Below are 23,292 nucleotides of genomic sequence, written 5' to 3' on the forward strand. Positions count from 1 at the left end.
TTACACCCTCCGCACTCCACAATGCGCCCCATCACAAGGAGACACAGCTGCCCCTCTGTACTGGATGGGCCACCGCAGCCAAACACTCGTCAGGAGAGTCTATCCCAACAATATGTCGTTCCGTTCTCTTTATCCGACCACGCGGGCGCTCGTTAACTCTGGGTTTTGCCAGTGCAGTCGTTAGATCAGAGGGGTGGAACAGGTGGCTGAAAGGTTGGAGTAGCCCTGGTAGGGGGTAGGGGACCATGACTGTGATTAAACAAGCATGGAGGAGTGATGTTAGCACTTGGGGAGGTGGCTTTGTGTTTATACGGGCAGTAGAAGTAGCAGCAGTAGAAACCGTAGTATAAGTAGTAGTAGTAGTAGTAGTAGTAGTAGCAGTAGTAGTAGTAGTAGTAGTAGTAGAAGTAGTAGTAGTCGTGGGAGTAGTAGCAGTACTAGTAGTAGCAGTAGTAGTAGTAGTAGCAGCAGTAGCAGTAGTAGCAGTAGTAGTAACAGCAGTAGCAGTAGTAGTAGTAGTAGTAGTAGTAGTAGTAGTAACAGCAGTAGCAGTAGTAGTAGTAGTAGTAGTAGTAGTAGTAGTAGCAGCTCTGGGTTGTTTATCCAGGGCACATGCACACACACACATGCAGGCACACAAACACACACAAGAACCCACTCAAACACACACACACATATGCATGCATGCACATAAACACACACAAGAACCCACACACATATGCATGCATGCACACAAACACACATACAGACAACCACACACGCAGTTCTGTTTCGTTACGATTACTCATATCACATTAGCGCGTGATCAACGCTTCGCACACCGCCCCTCGTGTTGGAAAGCACAGCAGAGGGAACGTTGCAGGAGCGTTGAGGCAGCGTTTGTGCTCATTTACAGTATGTTCCCTCTGACAGCCATAATGCTGGAGCATGTTACGCGTCTGTGGCAAATCTTTCTGAGTGGGCTGTCACGGTGAGGGGCTTAGAGCGGGGAGCAGAGATGAGTTATTTCCTAATGGGAAGCCCCGAGGACAAGAGTCACAAGCGCAATTCAGCCGCACGTATAACCTCAATAAATCACCTTTATGATTAACCTTGATCATTTAAACACAGGTTAATAAAGGATTATTAATGTGTTATTAATCATGGGCTGCAGCTAAATCACCACCTTTGGTGAGCAGTATGTCAATATATCATGAGAACAGAAATGCTAAGTGTATTTTTTATCATGTTGATAATCATGATAAATGGCAGATATGCTGTAAGTTACGGGTAAGCCTTTTACTTATATTTATCAGGGTTTACTACTGACTGTCAGACTATATGATCATTAACTGTATCTAAATGAGCTGCTATCTTTCTACTCCTACTCACTGGTTGGTGTATACTTTTTGCTACTGTATTCACTTCGCAATTTAGATTTTAGGACATTTTGGCACAGTTTGCATAACATTAACTCCATCCTAGATAATTAGTACAAGACAGCAACATCATCTTCCTTGAAATAATACTGACACTGACATTGTCTTGTCTGCAAGTGGAAAAAACACTGGCAACACCAATTTAGGCTCCTTCTCTTTTACGTGATGGAAATCAATGTTGCACAGCAAAACAGTTGACAAAATTTACAGCATCAAATGGGGAATGATGCACAGTGGTGTGCAAAAATGTTGGCACCCCTGGTCAAAAAGCCTTTTACAATTAATATGTAAGTAAACCTGACCTAAATGGTACATTAAACATGACATATTGTTTAACATTTTCAAGCAAGATCAGTTTTATTTACATTTTTGACAGTTTCAAAATAATAAAAAAAGGAAAAAGGCTCTGTGCAAAAGTTCTGGAACCGTGTCAGTTGGTACTTTGGAACTCCTCCTCGGGCAACGATAAATGCTTGTAAAGGCTTCTTGTAGCTAGAATTGAGAGTTTTTCAATTCCCCATTCTTCCTAGCAGAACACTTCTACCTCAGAAATATTATTCAGCCTTCTTGTATGTACAGCATGTTTGAGATCTCTCCACAGATTTTCAATAATTACTTCAGCCCTGGAATTATACTCACCTGAAGCCCTAACGAGTTAATCACCTGGGTCTGGGCCTTAGTAACAAAGAATAATCCAAAGGGGTTCCCAAACTTCATTTTTTATCATTTATAAACAATAAAAAATGGAATTAAAAAGCAATCTTGCTTTAAAATTTGCAGAAAGGTCTCATGTTTAACTCTGGACCATTTAGAGTTCAGGTTTGCTTTCAATCACGTACAGATTCATTGTAACATTTAAACCAGGGGGGCCCAAATGTACCCCACTCTATAACGATAATTACAAGTAGAGCAGTAGGTTAAAAACTGGAACACACTTCACTACATACATATTGACGTAATGTAATGCATGTACACAGTAAGTTGCCTTTCTTATACCAGTGGAAGATGAAAAGACTGCGGGCTGTGTGATGGAAGGTGCCGGAATAGGAGCTGATGTTTCTTGCTGTGAGAGATTTAAGTGGACTAACAGTACAGCGTTGCTGCCTTCTGAGAATTATCTTTAGTCTGTTCAAATGAGCCAATTAAAAGAGCCTTCTAGGGCTGGCGGTTTGACATTCCCCGTGCACTGATTTATTTCAGGTTGACATATTCTCTGTCACTGCTGTTTTTATTTTACCTGTCTAATGACATGTTTAATGCAGTGTAAAATGTCACAATTGCAACATTTATTCAAAGGCATGTGTTATACGACAAATAATTGCTATCATTTATTGACATTAATGGGTCATGCTGTTTTAAGAGCCTGTTAATAAAGTTTACTAAATCCATCACTACGAATTTATTATGGCATCTTATAAAAGAAAAAACGGATGAGGGACAGTTATCCAATTAATAATAAATGCTGGAAATGAAGCAATGAAAATTATTGAGAAATATTGCCGGTAGAGTTCCACGCATAATGTTCATGTTTGTTTTGAATTGCGGCTAGTTTCTAAAATGGGCAGGATGTGGTGCAGAATAGTGACACTGAAAGCTCCTTATAGTGACAGCTGGGAAGAACCTAACATTAACACGGTGCACTCAAAATACTCAGACTCTTTAAGGGATTTAGCAAACCGTGCATCGCTAAGCAACACAAATAAGCGCACGTTCAACATTTTCATAACATTCTCCCGGTAATGGATCATTTTCCTTTTGCGCACAATGCTGAGATACATCACATTTCCATCAACAGATAATATCTACAGACAGACTCGGGAAGTACAGTCTGTAGCTCGCCCAGCAGGTAGTGCACTAGTGAGTCTTTCCACAGCTCATAACCGCAGACAGCTGAAGGATCCTGTCCACAGCTTGTATCTGCTGACACTTGCAGAAAGTGATGTTCAGTCCAAAGCCTCACCCGAAGGCACTACGGAGACACAGAGAGGCTCTGTCACCCTGCCCTGTGACCTTCCCGCACCATCTCCCCCCCCCCCCACCATGTCCTTTACAAAGGGCAGCCTCCGCCTCCCGGAGGGACAGGAGTTCTGACGTGGGAGTCGGGTCGGGCCAAATGCCGCGAGAGTGTGCCACGGAGTGCTCCGCGGTACGGTCCAGCGCCCGGAGGGGAAGCCGTTTGGACCTGAGAACCTGTCAGATGTGCTTCTCTTTTAAGTCTCTTCCCCGTTATTTAAGCTGGCCAGGCAGCTCCCTTGTCATCCCAGTTCCACTCCTAAAGGTGTCCGCGATTGGTGCTCATTAAAGAGAAATTGCTGATGTTGCTGCACCATCCTGAAAAGTCTTCAGAAACATAAATTAATTGGCTTTGTGCAGGAAAGCTAATAATTAGGAGAATGTGACATTTCAATGACCTTTGATGTTGTGTTCTTTCATGGCTCAAGATTCTAGTCCAGTTATTCTACTGTATTTGCTCCGTGGAGATAAATGCCAATGAGGAACACCATTTCATTTGTTCTACCTGTGCATCAAGTATGCACTACCTGCACATCAAGTGTGCACTACCTATGCATCAAGTGAGCACTACTTATGCATCAAGTGAGTACTACGTATGCATTAAGTGTGCTCTACCTATGCATTAAGTGTGCACCACATGTGCATGAAGTGTTCTTTACCTGTGCATAAACTATGCAATACCTACTGTGAGTGTACACTACCCGTGCATCAGCTGTGCACTACTTGTGCATCAAGTGGTCTACATCTGTACCTTAAATGTGCTGCACCTGACTCTGCTTTACCTGAGCATTACCTCTGTGTCCAGTCCACTCCTCCAGACCAGTGACTGTCCAGCTCAGCTGTTGGACAGCAGAATAAAACGAAACAGCTGCTGACAGCGGGCATTTTAGAGGAGAGCGTTTGCACTCTGCTGACTTGACGGGAGGACACTGCAGCAGCGAGCCGGGCTTAAGAGCAGGACTGGCTGTTCCACACTGACAGAAAATAAATAATATGGGTCAGAGAGGGAAAAGAACAGGGGCTCAGACTGTTTTCATAAAGGAAGCATATTGGCGCAGTCTCTTGCAATCTTGCAAATGCACGCCTGGCATGAGCTCACTGCGCAGAGTGGCTACAATGTGTGAGCTGGCTGACAGAGATACTGTGGCTGGCTAAATGTGAGCCAAAAACATCAAAAATAAATGCTGATCAAATGCATTCGTAAGAGGGATAAAATATCATCCTCAGAAACTCAGCGCTTGGTGTGTGTGTGTGTGTGTGTGTGTATACGCATGCAGACTTCTCACTGCGCTTATTCTTGTATTGGCAGGAGAGCCAGCGGTGGCGAAGGAGAATAACTGTCTGAACGCGGCGAAGGCCTGCAACCTGAACGACACCTGTAAGAAGTATCGCTCGGCCTACATCAGCCCCTGCACCAGCCGCGTCTCCACCGCCGAGGTCTGCAACAAGCGCAAGTGCCACAAGGCCCTGCGGCAGTTCTTCGACAAGGTCCCGCCCAAGCACAGCTACGGCATGCTCTTCTGCTCCTGCCCGCCCTCCGACCAATCCGCCTGCGCCGAGCGCCGCCGCCAGACCATCGTCCCCGTCTGCTCCTACGAGGACAAGGAGACGCCCAACTGCCTGTCCCTGCAGGCCTCCTGCAAGACCAACTACATCTGCAGGTGAGTCCGGGGAGGCCAGCTACGGGTCAGTCTTTCCCGCAGGTCTCATATAAGACCAACTGCATCTGCAAGTGAGTCCGGGGAGGCTAGCTACGGGTCAGTCTTTCCTGCAGGTCTCCTATAAGACCAACTACATCTGCAGGTGAGTCCGGGGAGGCCAGCTACGGGTCAGTCTTTCTTGCAGGTCTCCTATAAGACCAACTACATCTGCAGGTGAATTCGGGGAGGCCAGCTACGGGTCAGTCTTTCCTCCAGGTCTCATATAAGACCAACTACATCTGCAGGTGAATTCGGGGAGGCCAGCTACGGGTCAGTCTTTCCTGCAGGTCTCATATAAGACCAACTACATCTGCAGGTGAGTCCGGGGAGGCCAGCTACGGGTCAGTCTTTCCTGCAGGTCTCATAAAAGACCAACTGCATCTGCAGGTGAGTCCGGGGAGGCCAGCTACAGGTCAGTCTTTCCTGCAGGCATCCTATAAGACCAACTGCACCTATAGGAGAGTCAGAAAAGACCAGTCAAGGTTTCCTATAAGGCAAACTGCATCTGCGGTTGAAACCATCCCTTTGATCGATCACGCCTGGCCCTCATGGAGATATGGTCAGGAAGACTGGGGAATGAGTGGAGTCTTTTGGTTGGAAATTCCATCAGTGGAGGAGATCGCCATCCTCATACAGACAGAAGAATAGTGATGGAAAGATCAATATCATTACAGGATAGATAGGATTATTTCATGTTGTTTTGCTGCTTAATACAATGGTGAAAGATGGATCACAGACTGCAGATATATATTCACTTTGATAAAATGCCCTCAGTGGCATTTCAGAATTTTGCATGGGTTTTTTCACAATGATTCTATAATGTAGTACAATATACTGGAAATAATGTGTCTTACTAGGATGTATAGATATTGTTTTGTCTTCTTGTTCATGTTAAACTCCTTGTTTGTTTAGAAACCAGTGTCTTGTCACTGGATAATTAATTCCTGCCAAGGAGTCAGAGAGACCAGATAACTGCCTGTTTACCAACCCCCTGGAGTTTCCAAAGACTTACTCTTACTCTCCAATTTGAGTGGTGTAGGTTTTTATTCTGCAGTGTAGTGTAGTAGGTAATCTGCAGCGTGGCGTAGGCTTAATCTGCAGTGCGGTGTTGATTCGCTCTGAAGTGTGGTGCAAGTGCGGTGTAGTGTATCCACAGCGTAGTTAATCAGCGGTGTGACAGTGCAGAAGAGTTTCCGGGCGATGGAAGGCGTTACGCTGACAGTGAGGACAGCATGAGCTAACTCAGCCTGACAGGACTTTCAGCCTTGGGAAGTGTTAACAAACCTTTCCCAATCACATTACAGCAAGGCTGGTAAAATAAACATGCTGTAATTGCCTGGAAGAATATCACAGGAGACCGCACTTCTCCTCGCAGATGCCAGAGTATCATCATCAATTGAGGCAAATAAAGGATTAGTGTGGAAAACGCATACCAGATAAGTCATCATTCCAAACTATGCTGCCATTTCCAGGGAGAAAACATGAAACCTAGACTAATGCATTTCGTCAACTTATTGTCACTGCATACACCAGCCACATGCTCTATTAATGTCACCTTGGGAAACGCTTAGCAGACTTTATGACATTATGGTATATGGATGTATATTCGGGTTACATTACATATGGCTTATGGAGGTGAATGGAGCTTGATTTGAGAGTGGTGGATAATGACTCGGCGGAATCGCAGACAGCTGCAGCCACTTTCAGAGCAGTGCACTGTGGGATTCCACGGAAGAATTAGCGCAAATAAATGAGGTCTGTTTGGACCTGGGCCCCAGGGTTCCTTCCACACAATTTCATGAAAATTCAACAGCGGCAGGGTAATTTTTTTGGCAGCAGACGAGACTCGGGTTTCCAGAGGTTCGCTATGGTTAACATTTTTACAACGTGTTTTTTGTGTATTCATTAATGCCGTTTATTTAGTTTTATTTTCCAGCACCTGAGGGTTTAAAGGTTGCGGTCCCTGTGGCACTGGCCCGGTCCATGTCCTGTGGTTATGACCGTGGTCTCAGCGCAGAGCTTGTGCTCACCGCTGGGTTAATGTATGCTGTGGGTCGGTTCATTTGGGGAGGGGGGCAGGGGGTCAGTGGCCAGGCCATGGGGGTTCACCGCTGTCTTTCCTTGTGGTGTGTCATTTCAGGTCACGACTCGCTGACTTCTTTGCGAACTGCCCGCCAGAGCCTCGCTCCCTGTCCGGCTGCCTGAAGGAGAACTATGCCGACTGCCTGCTCGCCTACTCTGGCCTCATCGGTGAGTCCCTCCCCAAAAAACCTTCACCCTTCCTGAAGGAACCAATGAAACTGGCCCCTACCTCTCATCCTGTTCCTGAGCCAATCATGCAGGCAGGCTGTAAGAGCACTGACTGTGATGGAGGCTGTGATTGGGCACTCAGCTCAGGAATTGCCCTACAGAGGGCTCTGTCACCAGTGAAGTGGTGCTTGGGCACCATGAGGGGCAGCTGGACTGCCCAGGTAGTTCAGCAGGGGGTCTGAAAGGTGGGAAGGCTAAGAATGGTTTGAACATTTATTGAACAGTGGCCTTGCCATCGATCTAACCCAGCCACACCACTTTCAGGGGCAAGTTTGTTTCTCCAGCTCTCCTCCCATACCAAGTGGTGCTTTAGGACAAGGCGTTATAGCTGTTGGCCTATATCCCACATATTCTTGTCCGGTTTGTCTGCTGGTCCATATAATTGTCCCAGAACTAAAAGATGAATCTCACTGATATCCCTCATACTGTTCCTAATAATAACAACTGTCATATTTTATTGTTTTTTCTCCATATTTGGCTGTGTATATGAGAATCAGTGAATGGACAGAGTGCACTGAACTGAACTACAGTGTCAGATGTGGTTAACTTCCAGAAACATGCAACATAAGTCATCTTCTGCGGGTGCAAAGGATAAAAACATGATCAGAGCAGGGCATTTTGGGAAGAGGAGGGTGGTGGGGGGGGTGGGGGTGCAAAATGTGCCAATTACCTTCAAGGCGTTCTCTCGCCTCCTCAGCGTTCTCCCCTTTATGGGTCTGCTGGTCCTTCAGTTCCTGCTGCATCAGAGAGAGCCGACCTCACAATCCCTTCGCCTTTCAACTGTTTACTTTTCTCAGCCGCACAACAGCGCTCACATTAACTTACTCCCCCTGGAAACATTGGCAACATTTTCCTTTTCCTTTCCAAAGAGGTTCCCAGATGAAAAACTTCTTTCATTTCTAGGCTGACCCCCTTGCAGGTGAGACGGGTTTTGTCGGTAAAGCTTTGCAGGCAGAAACCACTTGTAAAGAGAGAAGCTGTGCGCATCGAGAGTCTTGTCTACAGAGATGGTTCACAGATTCATGGAACATGTGTATAACGGGAGACCAGGTGTACAGACAGTTAGACCAATGTGTATAGGGAGGAATATCAGGTGTATGGACAGAGAAAGGCCAGGTATATGTAGAGACAAAACAGGTGTTCAGGGAGACTAGGAGTGCCTAAGGAACAGCTAATGCGAGTTTCCCAAGCCAAAAAACACTGACAATTATAAATATCTCAAGTCAATGTCATTGGTGAATTTAATAGGACCTTCTAACTGAAATAATAAACAGGCACGAGGCACGTGCTTGTTGGACCCAGAGAAGTTTACTGTGCATGAGTGTGAAGACCATGTCTCCCCTCTGACCCACAGGAACAGTGATGACCCCCAACTACCTGCGAGCCCCCCACCTCAGTGTGTCGCCCTACTGCGACTGCAGCAACAGTGGAAACAGCAAGGAGGAGTGCGACACTTTCAGCAAGTTCTTCACTGAGAATAGCTGCATACGTAAGTCACCCAGCGCCCCCACCCCATCCACACACACACACACACACACACAGCTCACAACTCAACATGCATCCCCACAAACCTAATACATAACCAACACCTCCACCCCCCTGACAACTCTCTGTTCATTAAAGACCACCAGCCACAGAACACAGATAAGACTAAAAACTGTTTTGAAGCCACACGTTCCATTTCCCCTACCCTCTTATCAATGGTAAAGAGAGAAAAAAATATATTCTTTGTCTTTCAGGTCAGATTTTTTCTTACACTCTTTTAAATTAAACCTTGAGTGATTATTAATGCTTTTTAATAATTCAGCATGGTCCATCTTCACAAAGAAACAGGAGATAAGGCCCTTTTCTTTTTCTTTCCTTTCAAAACCGAGTCTGGGGGAAGGAGTGTGTTGGGAACAGGGGAAGTGGTGTTTTAAGCGTGAATAAGAGGAGCCAGTGTCACCTTCAAGTGTGGTGCGTGCAGCGGGATCATCGCTGTACTGCAGCTGCATACTATTAAATAAAGGAAGAGAAGACAAAAAGAGGAGAGGATAAACTCAGAGCACTGAATAAAGACTGATGGGTTATGCGCGTACTTCGGACTACGGGCTGAGGAAGGCCACTCCACACCAGGTTAAATGTGCTTAACCCGATGCTGTCTCTCCCAGAGAAATCAGGCACAGAAACGGGCAGCTCTGTGCCCCGGACTGCTCAGCCCGTCTGCCCTCGTTAGGGCCCCCCGCGTGCTAACGAGCGCTGACAGATCGGAGGCCTCGTACCCTGAACTGTCAGCGCTCCGGCGTCTCAGGGAAAAAGGAAGATCCTCGCTCCTATCTCCCCTGCCAATCAGAACAGTCAGAACCAGAAAAGGCCCAACCCAAGCCGAAAGCTTATTCAGATCTATAATCCACTGATGAGGGCAAATAACTGCTCAGACATGCTCTTTATGATCAGAGAGCTCAAAACCGCCATATACCGTAGTAAATAAAGAAACACACAAAAGTCATTATAACAGGGATTAGACAGTGAGCTTCCAGGTGTGAGTACCGGTTACTTGGAAGAGCTTATTGTAGCAATCGCAATGCACAACAAATGCAGAGATTACCCAGGGTTCTTGGAATTAACACTCCTAAGAATCGGTAGCTACCCATTTTGAATGAAAGGTATTCAGGATTCCTATTAATCCTTAGATTGAGAGCGCCCCATTGCATTCTGGATATTGTGCCTGGGGGAGGTAAGAGATACCTTCTCCATGAACACAGAGGTGCCGGCATTGGGGGGGTACAGAACTGAGAAATATGGCTAAGCTTGAAGTTTCATGAGTGGTGACATGCAGTATTATGTCGAGCTCAACTGATCAATACTACTTATTCCTACAACCCTTGCTCAAAATACAGACAAGGATATGAGACAATGCATTTATCGGTATAGAAAAGAAATGTACAGTAGTTGTTTTGACTCACCGCTGTGCCGCCTGCCGCTGGTTTCCATGCCAACTCCCAGCCTGCAGTAGCCGGCTCTGGGTGGCAGCTGCGGTTGGGCAGAGCAGGCTGGAGGCCTGGGGCAGCCCTGTTCTTCACATTCAGCGATAGCTTTGAGGGAAGCTACCTGGATGACAGGACAGCTCAGCCTTTAATCTGTTCATAAACATGCACCAACAGTTCAATTATCATGAGAAATGATATTAGCATCCCCGTTTATATTTATGAGGCGCTGTCATCCCGACCAACTGAATCCCTCCGATCCCTGGGGGATGCCGGAGCCAACGTGTGTCAGCCTGAGGGCTGCTTGCCACAGCTGCCACTGGCACTGGCACAGTCAGGATTGAACACAAGACAATGGAGCCTCTCCATGCACTAGAACAGTGCCTGAGCACATAACAGACCATGGAGCCTATCCATGCACTAGAACAGTGCCTGAGCACAAAACAGACCACGGAGCCTCTCCATGCACTAGAACAGTGCCTGAGCACAAAACAGACCACGGTGCCTCTCCATGCACTAGAACAGTGCCTGAGCACAAAACAGACCACGGAGCCTCTCCATGCACTAGAACAGTGCCTGAGCACATAACAGACCATGGAGCCCATCTGTGTACCAGAACAGTGCCTTAGCAGATACCAGATTGTGGGGCCCATCCATGCACTAGAAGATTGCCTTTACAGGATGAGCCACCCATGGATACTTTATTTAATGTGTTTATCTTTTATTTATCCAATTAATTTGTTTCTTTTTCAGTGGAGACCTGGCCAAACCTAAACCAGCTTCAGCTCATAGCCAGACTGGAACAGGGTCTTATAGTTAATCACTACTGTACTTCCGGCCTCTAACGCAGGTGCACTACTGGGCATGGATTTTAAGACGACAGGAGCTACATGTCGTACAGCTGCATGACATAATTAAAAATGAAATGCCATTATATGGCATTGTTAGAGCATGAACAGAAGTGTGAAATATCGCAACTTCAGGTAAACAGGTACAAAGACTCTGTTTCTTCCCATTATTAATGAGCTCCACTGTGCTGACTGTCAGCATAATGACTGCTATAGAGGAAAGTGAAAGAACGTCAAGCCCCATGTCAATAGGAACATGCAGCTGTGACTGAATGGAGACCATGCCCCCATTAGGCTCTGGACCGGTCTGACCCAATACAGATCCATTACTGTGGCAGGGTGCCACGCCCTCATTGTTACCTCTGAATTCAGCTAATGACTCACTTATCGCCCCTGCGCGTCCTCGCTGGAGAGCCCTGGGGAGTCATGGGAAAGCGATGTCACTCAACGCTCATTTCCATGACAAAGAGGGGCCCCTACCCAGCTCTGCAGACCCCTACCACGTGAAAGTGTTCCATCTAACATTTATATTTCAATTAGTCATATTTCAACTTTTAACGGAGCATTAACGGATGTTCTGACAGTCTGGCTGTATGTTGATTGTGTGTGTGCGCGTGTGAAATGAACCCCAGACCACAGCTCTGTTGACGTTAATTATTCAGCCAAGCTACTTGACCGTTTCCATCTGATTTGCATTAGTTTACCTACATCTGTTGGTTTAATGGAAGGTGTTGGTATGCTACAGCTAACACATCGACAATTTGGCTGCAGTGAACATCTGAATGAAATGTAATTACTAAATTAGTCTTTGCTGATCATCAAGGTCAAAGCCATCACATTTCCCCGTAAGTAAACAGTGAGAGAGAGCAGAGGAACAGCATTGCTCTAAGTTGCATTTCATCACTGCACGCCTTGGGTCGGTGAAGGGGACAGGTATGCGAAACCTCACCCCCAGCCCACCTTCCACCCACAGTTTCCATGTGCACATTGATTGGATGTTATTTACGAGCCAATGGCGAGCAACCACGCCTGCTAGGTGACAAACGGGCATGTTACGTGCTCATAGGTGACATATGTTAGAATTGGCTTTCTATATTTTATAGGTATAGGTGTGGCCCCCCTCCCTGCACAGACTGCTGATGAAGGTCTCTGTAGGTCTATGTGGGAGGAGAAATATAGGGATTTACATTGTGGGTAATTGCCCACTAGTTGCTCTACTCAAATTCAGAAAATAAACTCTGAACAGTCCAGCTACAATTTAATCATTTGACTGTCACGAAAAAGAGACAATGAATTAACACCCCAGACGTTTTTCTGTCTTTCTATATCAGCAGAAAATAAATCTCGATAAAGAGTAACTCAACCATGAATTATTCCTGCGTTGGGAAACTGGGAGGTATGTTTTTTTTATATTTTATATGAGCTATAACTTTCTAGGCCAAATTTAGCTGACTGTTTAAAAAAATATACATGCAAATTTCACTCTTTCATCGGTGCCTTCTGTATTTTAAACGGGTTCGATGACCCAAGGAGAAAAGGGCTAATTATTCTCAGAGCGGGGCCTGCTGAAGGGCCCTCTATCTTTAGATCCCCTGATCCAGTGCAGGTACTCTGCGTGCCCATTACCACACTCTGTAAACAGCCACACCATCAACTCAACTTTACGGTTATTGCCTGCTAAGCTATTCATGTCCCACAGCCGAAATAAAATTATGTTTTATTTTCCAGCAATTAGATCATTTTCCCAGTTGTCTTTTGACAGCATGATGAAAATCATTTTATTTAATTATTATTATTTTTTGCTGAAAGCACCCATTAGAGGAAAACGGAAACAACGTTTTTCATTTAGAAAATTTTCTTTGTTTTAATTTCTACACAATACTCCATTAAATATGCTGTACCCATCACTACACTAAGATCTCATAGGACCCCCTCCTCTCACAGATACCCCCAATCTCTCTCTCTCCCTCTATTCTTACACGCACAGTCTCCACACTCCCTGTATATAACGTGTCTCCACAATCCCTGTGAATAAGGTGTGTGTTCTGTGCCTCTCTGTGCTGCAGGTAATGCCATCCAGGCGTTTGGCAATGGCACAGATGTGGGGGTGTGGCAGCCAGCACCTCCTGTCCTGAGCACCGCCTTCACCTCTGCCCCGCCCCACAAAGGCAAGGACAGGTCCCCCAACACGCTCGACGCCCACAACAACCACCTCAACACAGCCGATGGCTCCGTCTACCACTTCTGTGGGAGTCTACAGGTCAGAGTCTGCTTCCCCACCAGCTATAATCATTACCCCACCCACTACCACACCAGCTTTCATCACTACCATACCCAGCATGTTGCTACTTCACACATCTCATTACGATGCCCACTAGAGTGGGGTGGACCACAACACAAAATTAAGCGCCTGAAGTATGCGAAAGAAAACCACTAAAGATATGTTTGGTAAAGGTATGTTTGGAGAAAAAATGGTGAAGCCTTTGTAGAGAAGAACACCTTGCCAACCGTGAAGCATGGAGGTGGATCCATTATGCTTTGGGGTTGTGTGGCAGCTGGGGGCACAGGAAATATTGAATACAAGAAATTCTAGAGGCTAATGTTCAGGTCCAGGTCAGTCCAGACATTGAAGTTGAAGAGAGGTTGGGTATTCCAGAAAGATAATGATCCAGGAAGTACCTCCAGGAAAGCCGGATGAAGGTTTTGGAATGGCCAATGCAGTCCCAAGACTTGAATATTATTGAAAATCTGTGGAGAGATCTCAAACATGCCATACATGCAAGGAGGCCAAAGAATAGCCAGAGGTGTTCTGCCAGAAAGAATGAGGGAAAACGTCCAAGCGAGAATTGAAAAACTCTTAGCTACAGAAAGCATTTATAAGCTGTTATAGTTGCCCTGGGAGTTACAAGGTACTAACTAATTTGAAGAAATGTGTCATATTTAATGCTGTATCATTTAGAGGTCAGGTTCGCTTCTGTTCACCTAGATATTTATTGTAAAAGGCTTTTTGACCCGGGGTGCTCAAATGCACACTACCATACACATATTCCTTTTATTGGTCCCAGAAATGCACTGATAATGCTCAGTGACTGCTGGGAAACAGAAAGAGAGAGTGAGAGAGTGCATTTGTGTGTGCGTGTGTGTGTGTGTCTGTGCGTGTGTGTGTGTTTGAGCAGCTGTGAAAGGAGCAAGCCGGAGGTCAGATCAAGGACAAGCGTGACCTTTATCACAGCGCACTTCCCTCGGGTCTACAGGGGTATTGGCCGAGGTCACACCCTCCTGCAGTCAAAAGAACATCAGAGTCAAGGTTTAGATCAGAACATCAGAATAACATCTTCACCTGTTCAAAAAAACAACAGCAGAATGTCAGATACACATGTCCAGCTGCTCGTGTACGGACGTTATAATCACACACTTGTACACTTGTACAAACCACAGAACAAGTTTAAACAGAAGGTCGGGATTTGCACACTGGAATCTCAATAACAGGCAATAGAACATCAGATGCACACTTTTACTCACACGCATAACTAACAAAGTCTGATTTGCACATTTACTAACCTGCATAAATAACAGAATGTCGTTGACACATCCGGTCGCTCATACAAACAATAAAATATAAGAGTCACAGATACTGAGCATAAATAACAAAATAGCAGAACATGTTTGTCTTCTTTTTCTGGCCTAGAAGTGAATCCCTTAAGCATTGTTTCTTATCCGAACGTGTCCGATACACAGGAGTCCTCATTCTGCCTTTCTCTGGGCGTTTGTTTGAGAGCTTCTGCCCACTGTTTGACTGGGTATAGTTGTGTAAACGCGGTCTGAGGCAGCGGAGAATGGAGTAACCTTCAGAGCCGAGTGCCAACATCAGGGTCCGAGCTCAGGCAGGGAAAAAGCCCACAGCAGCTGTCATTACCGTGCCCGTTGTCACGGAAACCTGTTCCCAGGAAGCCACTCGTCAATAACCGCCCCCGTGAGCTCAGGTTTGCATTGTATTTAAATGCAAATATGATAGAGTGCGTGGATTGATTTTCATTAGAAACGTCGGACAGCTCAGGGGATCTGCAGGGTACTGCGTGTTAAACAGCGAGTACGCTGTGAGTTTGCACGAGTTTGTTTGAAAAACCGCTGACAGGAAAGGTGTTGGAAGGTCAGTTTAACTGTGGAATCATCTGCTTTCAATATGCTTTTTGTCCCTCAATTGACCAAGTATTTCTACCTTTACGGCCTCTACCAGTGCATAATGTACAGACAGTACTCGAGTACCAGTACTTGAATTTACTGCTCAATTCTGATTAACAAATGACCTATGCCTGCATCATTTACCACCTTTCTCCGCTCTCAAGGCCTACTGATATGTGAAAAAAAGTTGTATTTTAAATGGGTATTTAACTCCAAGTCAAAGCCTACATAAAACATAACTTCTGCTTGAAAAACTTCAGGGTTGATTAATGACTCAACAACATTGGCCATACATATTTTGAATAGCACGTAAGGGTTTCTATCACACGCACGCACAAGCAGATTGATCAGCCCGCAGTTCGGGCGATGCGCGTCAGTTCTCCGGGCACTCTGCGTCTCTAAGTCGCCGGACAGAATGCAGTTAATGAGCATATGTTTGAGCATTAGCCGCGGCGCTAACGCTGGGAGAAAGCCTCTGGCATTGGGGGGCTTCCTCTAATGAGACCGCTCGTGGACACGGCCGTCTGACGAGCCGTCCTGTCGCCTCTCATCAGGCCCTTCTGTTTGCACCGCACAGCTAATGACGAAGACACACCAATACCGCAAGTGGCAATATGGGGGGCTAGTTTAGTTTCTGCTAATTATATCTGATCATGGGCCTACTTTGAACGTGAAAAACATTACTCATATTTTTTTCTCAAATGGAATTTGGCCTCAGTCCCTTCTGTTCGTTGTTTCTCAGTTATTTAAATGATTTGCTTTTCGGGCCATAACAGAGATGGAGGAAGTATCTCTTCTCCAAATGTCAGCAGCAATGTTTTCGAGAGGCAAAGTTTTCTTGAGGAAAAAGTCAACTTTTTCTACTCTGTATTGCACTTACCAGGACTGTGAAGTGGAATAGCTTAAGTCACTCTACTGTGAAGTGGCCCAGCTGCAGGTACCCTCATTCCCCCTCCAGAGAAACTGAAATGTACTCGAGCCTTCTCGGTGTCTGATGCCAGTAGTTTTAATGTTCCAATGAGGTTAAACCCAAACTACACGTCTGCACCCATGCTTTACCTCTCTGCAACAGTAATGGCGGCATAATGCGTTTCATTTTCGCTGGGCGTGTTGTGTCTTAGTGCCAAACACTGTTTATACAGCAACACAGAAACAGAGACATCTGCACAACAGCAGGTTTACATAATTACACAGGTAATTAGTCCTGGAGAACAATGACTGTTCTGTCACTGAACCTCGTTCAACTCCCTCCCTCCTGTGCCCACAAACACACACACAGACACACACGCAGACACACATCGCATGCATGCATTCACAGTCACACACATTCAGACACGCGCCCACATACACACACACACGGGCACATACGTATGTATCTTAGTACATGAATGTGCGTATCTGTGTGTACACACACGCGCGCCTTTGCAGAGACGCATTCACACACGTGCTCACGTACACACACGCTCGCACACACACCGATCCAAACCTGTCATGTAGAGGACACACTTAGCACAGTGAGGGAAGAACACTCACACAGCACTGAGCTGATAATACTCTGTCCACTAGAATGCGTTTTCCCCCCACCAAGAAAACAATTAGATAAATGCGGTTGTCTAGCATTAAAGCAATCTGATTGTAGCGCTGATGCTATCCATAAGCTTAACACAACTATTCATCACATTGGCTTAATAGTAATAATGTGATTTAGTACCTGGCTGTTTTTCTGTAAGAGAAGGACCTCCTGGCTCAGAATGAATCATGTTTTTTTGGAAACTTATTCCGCAGAAATGCTTCTCTCCTCCTTTTCATTTTGTGGCGAGTTTATAATGTTCTAAACTCACTGTGGAATCACTTTATCATGCTGCCCGTCTCCTCTTTCTGTCTGTGGGGAAAAGCAAGCAGACTACAAACACAGAGGAGGATAATTTATCACTCTGTCAAAGCAGTCCCCCTGCCCCACGTACTGACACACTCACTGGCACTCACGCTCACACTCACACCCCCCCCCCCCCTCCTCCCCAACTCCCCCTCATTTCCACACACAAGCTCACCTGTACACTACACGCCCCTCACCACTCACAAACTTGTCAACCGCGCACACACCAAATATTACATTTCCATATTTAACACCATACATAATCGTATGGTAATGATGCATAGTATAAGAGGTGAGCAGTGTGTGAGTAGCGAGTCTGAGTAAGTCACAGGTCCCTGAGCTACACCACGGTTACACCGAGCCGTCTGCCTTCTCACTGCCAGGCAGATGGCTTCCTGGACATGACATAGAGCAAGGAGACAATGTTGCTCAAATATGCAGGCCCCAGATTGCTATCACACAGCCAGGTGGATGACACGCACCGGAAACTGCGGGCAGTCTCTGAAGCAGCGTTCAATACACTGTAGCGCCACAGTTAATAAAGGCCTTGTGCAGGACACCTACAGTAACTACAGTTCACACGGTGACTGTTGCCATGCAGAGATAAATACATGAGTGACATAAGTGAGAAAGAGGATCCGCAAATTCCACTTGTATATCAGTGTTTTGCAGTTTAGTTGAAATGACCTTTTAGATCAAACTCAGGTCACTCATGTCCTGCCTCATTAACAACATAAAATTAAAGTTTCATGTACAGACAACCCCCAGTAATGTGAAACCCCGGTTAAGTGCTTCGCAGCACATGCTGAACACACAAAGTCAATTGCCCGTAGTACCAATATTTTATAAATGCTTTTAAATGCTGTGACGGGTCCTTACATTTCCACTGTGTCATCACAAACCACAAAATGATGGATTATTTTCATAACCTGTCCTTTATTTACATAAAGCACATCAAGTACATGTCAACTTATTTCCTCGCTGAAAAATGTTTTTGAAAATATTCTCCAGAAGACCGATTGCGATTCAGAGCAGGCCGACAGCAATTGGCTGTCAGCGTCTTAAGCCGGGCAAGACCCCGGCTAATCCCCACCTGAAACTGGATAGGCTTGTGTCTTATACAGCTGTCATTTGTGTTTGTGGCAAATAAGAAGTAAAATGATTTATAGGAGAGAAGCTTGCCAGTAAAGTGTCTGCAAGAGCATTTCAAGTCATTACCAGTGACCTTGTCTGCCAACATCCCCGCACAGTTGGGTTACACAGGGAGGGCTCTGAACGGTACAGCTGCGCTCTTATTTCTGGAGCTCAAACCACACAGCAGAGGGAATATCAGGCTCTCTCTCACACTCACACACACACACACACACACACACACACACACACATACAGCACACACAAGCGGACGCCTAGATGCACGCACATAACACACAAACATCTTAACCGTGCTTTGTTCTTCGCAGGCTCAGAAGCTGAAGTCCAACATGTCCCTGGAGGCGGTCCTGTGTGTGGTGAGCATGGACACTCTCATCCCGCAGAATACCGCCACCACATTTCTCACCCCGTGAACACAGTTCACTTCAGTCACGAGCCTGTTTCATTCTCACGTGTCAGCACTCACGTCAGGACACAGGTTGTGTCAGTCTGAAGGGTAGACCAGGTTAAGTGATCTGTCCGGGCTGTGTAACTGATGCTTCGCACTTATTTCTTGGATATACACAATGATAAGAGAGAGCTCATTTCATTACCCAACAAAAGCCGCTTCAGAGGCCATTTGGAGTCCTGCACTGCATGGATAAATATTAGGGAATGAGATGGGCATTGATACACATGCTTTTCACTGTTAAGAGACACAGGTGAGATTATAAGCATGTGAATATTTTTCACTGTTAGAGACAGGTGAGATTATAAGCATCTGAGCACTTTTCACTGTTAGAGACACAGGTGAGATTATAAACATCTGAGCACTTTTCACTGTTAGAGACACAGGTGAGATTATAAGGATGTGAGCACTTTTCACTGTTAGAGACTCAAGTGAGATTATAAGGATGTGAGAGGTTTTCACTGTTAGAGACTCAAGTGAGATTATAAGGATGTGAGAGTTTTTCACTGTTAGAGACTCAGGTGAGATTATAAGGATGTGAGCGCTTTTCACTGTTAGAGACTCAGGTGAGATTATAAGGATGTGAGCGCTTTTCACGGTTAGAGACTCAAGTGAGATTATAAGGAAGTGAGAGTTTTTCACTGTTAGAGACTCAGGCGAGATTATAAGGATGTGAGAGTTTTTCACTGTTAGAGACTCAAGTGAGATTATAAGGATGTGAGAGTTTTTCACTGTTAGAGACTCAGGCGAGATTATAAGGATGTGAGAGTTTTTCACTGTTAGAGACTCAGGTGAGATTATAAGGACGTGAAAGTTTTTCACTGTTAGAGACTCAGGTGAGATTATAAGGATGTGAGCACCGTGTGGAATATTGGTACACACCAGAATGACATATCCTGGTCTGTGGGCCTGCCAGGCTGCTGTCTGTGGCTTATCTACTGCCATTTAAAGTTCAGTAAATGTCACCACATAATAAATCAACATCATTCTATCAACTGACATTTAGTATTCCGGAGATAAAGTCAAAGAGCTATAAAATAGGTGACCCTTTTCCCACGTACTAGAAAAAAGCAATCTCATTACAGCATTTACAATAAGAATGTTTTCATTTTTATTTTTAAAAAGCAAGTGTTCACAGATTCCAGAAAAGCGTTTGAGTTGCAAACCTAATTTTGCTTTCAAGTAAAAACCATGCTTCCCTGACTGCCGGGCGCACGAACCTCTGAAAACACGAGGTCCTCCAAAGGTTTTGTTGTGATTCCACCCACCAATCGCTGACAACGCTGTGTTCACAGGATCCGCAGATTGATGACCCGAGCACTTCGAACACCATCTCCAGAAACTGCTCCTGGCAAAGAGCCCCCGCTGGCCTGTGCTCTCTGCTGCTCACGCTGGCGGCAGTGTGGTACTGCACCCCGGAGGCTCTCTCTTCACCATTGCGGCTCTTGTAGCTGCACAAGCCTCACTCATGGACAGACACAAATTTGTACAGAATTGCTTTCTGTTCCCAGTCACCCATTGTACTTCTTCGCTATTTTTTATTTTATTTTTTTTATTTTCTCTAATCTCTGGTTTTAGAGGCTAAGTGGAAGCTGTGTGCTAAAGTGGTCTCTGTGTAGCTGGATTTTCTCTCTTTCTCTTTAGGCTTATTTTTATTATTTTTTTTGAAGGAAAAGCTCCTTCAGTGTTTAGCGCTAAAGTGAATATTTGATGCATTTCTACATTCCAACACAAAATGGCTGCTGGACTTGTGGAATCTGTCAGAGGAAGTCGGGGAGCAAGGAGACAGAGGCTGTAGAATAAGTGGGAAGTTCTGGGAACAAAGGAGGCAGTTTATTCAGTGTTGGGAAACTATACATGTGGTGTCTGTGTGTTTTATCAAACAGTGGCCATCTCTTTCAGCCCAACACTGGGAGGGGGTGAGGGTGAATGTGGTTGGGTGAAATGGGGCGGAAGCTGTGGAGGGGTTGAGAAGGTCGATCGGATCGCCACTCTATCCTTAATGCTCGGCAGACTCATTACTGACCTGATCTAACTTTCTTTACTTTTATAATTGACAAAGTGATTTAAACTCCTGCTGCTAACTAAATGTGAGGTCACGTCCTCAAATCGGTGGATACATATCACTAACGCGTGGCACGTAAGGTACACAAACACATGCACACACACACACACACACACACACACACACACAAGGCTTCTTTCCTGAACAGCCAAGAAGCCAGTAACTGTGATATTTAGTACAATTAGCTGTTTTTTTTCCAAATACGTTTTTTTTTTGGCGTAAACAGAGGAGAATTTAAAGAATTTTGTTCGAGCCGTTTGCGTAACATATAATTCTCTACGAAGACCACAGAAGAGGAATGGAAAAGGTGTTCTTGTGTGGCTGTTAACTGACCACCATGTGCCACAGCTGATGGTATCGACATGGATTTACATAGTGAACACTATTTTTGTTTTTAGAATGTGTCTATAATAATTGCAGATCACACATAATCACACACTACAGACTGGCACTTGTCTTTGTATTGCCTTCATAATAAAATCCTCAATTGGTTTAAAAAGAGCTCTGGACAAAGTTTGAAATCTGATTCCAGTGTAAAACATAAAATGTAAGTCTTGTAAGTAATTTGTTATCTTTTTTGTATGTTTGTTAAGTGTCTATCCAGAAAATTGCTGATGTAACAGTTATTTCACCAACATCATAACATGCAACTTCGAGAAATGTTGGGAAGTTTGCAAGCTTCAGACCATTTTTTAATTAATGAATTTATGATCACAGACTGCCTAAAATGAACAGCTAGCACCCTTTTGCCCCACACATATCGCATGTGCAGTGAAAACCATCGTCATTACACACAACTTGATTGTTTAAACTGTGCTGCTTTCGTTTCCGTGGCTTTTAAGAAATGTGTATATTGCTCCATGTTACACAGCTACCTAACTTTGTTCATTTACATTTACAGGGCATTATACAGTATAATGTGTGTGCTTAATTAATGCAGATGGGAAAAGCCATCTCAGTGTTGTTGCTAATGAAGACACAGTTTGTGTGACTGGGATTTAGTATTTTCTTGAAAATATATATATATAAATATATATAAATATATATCAAATTTGATCTGGCTTATCAATTTACATATCTGCCATGACAGATATGAAACTGCATTTTTGACATTGTGCTAAATATTTTTCATCAGAGTACAATTAATGTATTCATTCATGAAGGTCATTTTGAGGTCAAGTTGAAAACTTTTTTTTAACCCCACTGTAACCCCACTGTAGCTTTCTGTTTTAACAGAAAAATTGTACCATAGTTCCAGTTTTGGCTGTTGACTTGTTTTGGTTTCTGGGAAATACCCAGTTATTTTTATATTTCTTACATCAATACTTTAATTTATTGTATTAACCTCTCCCATGCGATCACGGAGCACAGAATTGTATATGGATAAAGTTATATGAATACTGCATGGAGAATTATTAATGCAAAAAAAGCTCTTGGAATTATTAGTTTAATCAATTAGAGCAATTTTTTAGTGGGCAGCCAAACAAGCAGCTTTATCCGCAGTGCTTTTGACAGGGTTGGGGGGTTTTGGAGGTTTTATGGGGCAACTGTGGCAGTAGCGGTCGAATCGCTAGATTTGGGGCAGGGGGGCAGTAAGGGGGGGGGGGGGGGGGTCCGTGGGTTGAGTAGGAAAGCTGTAAGCTAGGGAGAATGAATTTAAGATTCCAGAAAATGAGGCACCAGGTCAAATCATTCAATATTTATATCCTTCCATCTGCATTGATTTGGTTGTAAAAGGTTGGAAAAAAATAAAAAATGTTTATACTTGTAAAACAACTGAAGAGTTACTTCACCTATTGGCCACATAACTTCTTAGCTTGTGAAAATGTACAATCTATTCTGTAAAAATGATCATTAAAATGTTGATTCATCCAACCAAATGAAGTACTCTTGTCCTTCTTCTCCTGAAATCTGAATTTATTACCTTTCTATGAGGTTCTGTATTACAATAACTACCTTAGCCATGAGGACATGTAGTCCTCAATGTGACTACAAGCCCACTTCTTCTATAGACAATGATTTTAAGCGTCTCCCCTGCTACACAATTAGCAACAAACCCGACACTGCTCTCTTTGGATTGAATAGCAGCACTGATTGGACTGTACTTTGAGTAGAGCAGCACTGATTGGACAGTCCTCTGAGTAAAAGCATTGACTGGATATCTTTTCAGTAACTGTCCTTGGGAAGGCTCTCTTTGGATGTGAACAGTAAACCAGAAAAAGTTTTTTTTCCCCGGTTGCAAAGCAGGTCAGCACCGAGCAGAAAAAGGACAGTGAAGCTGCCGTTCGCTCAGAGACCCGGCCTTGTCCTGGGG

The 23,292-nt window shown here is 44.7% G+C and overlaps 1 protein-coding gene across 1 annotated transcript in view; it reads left to right on the top strand.

Annotated features, from left to right (window-relative positions):
- The window catches only part of gfra1a (gdnf family receptor alpha 1a), a 67,219-nt gene extending 44,675 nt beyond the window's left edge, over positions 1–22,544 (top strand). The window contains exons 4-9 of the mRNA XM_061228092.1: positions 4,741–5,092; positions 7,272–7,381; positions 8,796–8,930; positions 13,322–13,515; positions 18,774–18,821; positions 20,209–22,544. Of these exons, the coding sequence (XP_061084076.1) occupies positions 4,741–5,092; positions 7,272–7,381; positions 8,796–8,930; positions 13,322–13,515; positions 18,774–18,821; positions 20,209–20,364 (995 nt within the window). The 3' untranslated portion in view covers positions 20,365–22,544. The remainder of the gene's footprint in view (positions 1–4,740; positions 5,093–7,271; positions 7,382–8,795; positions 8,931–13,321; positions 13,516–18,773; positions 18,822–20,208) is intronic.
- Positions 22,545–23,292: the final 748 nt, after the last annotated feature.

This window comes from Conger conger, chromosome 18, assembly GCF_963514075.1.
Source record: "Conger conger chromosome 18, fConCon1.1, whole genome shotgun sequence".
Lineage (NCBI taxonomy): Eukaryota > Metazoa > Chordata > Actinopteri > Anguilliformes > Congridae > Conger > Conger conger.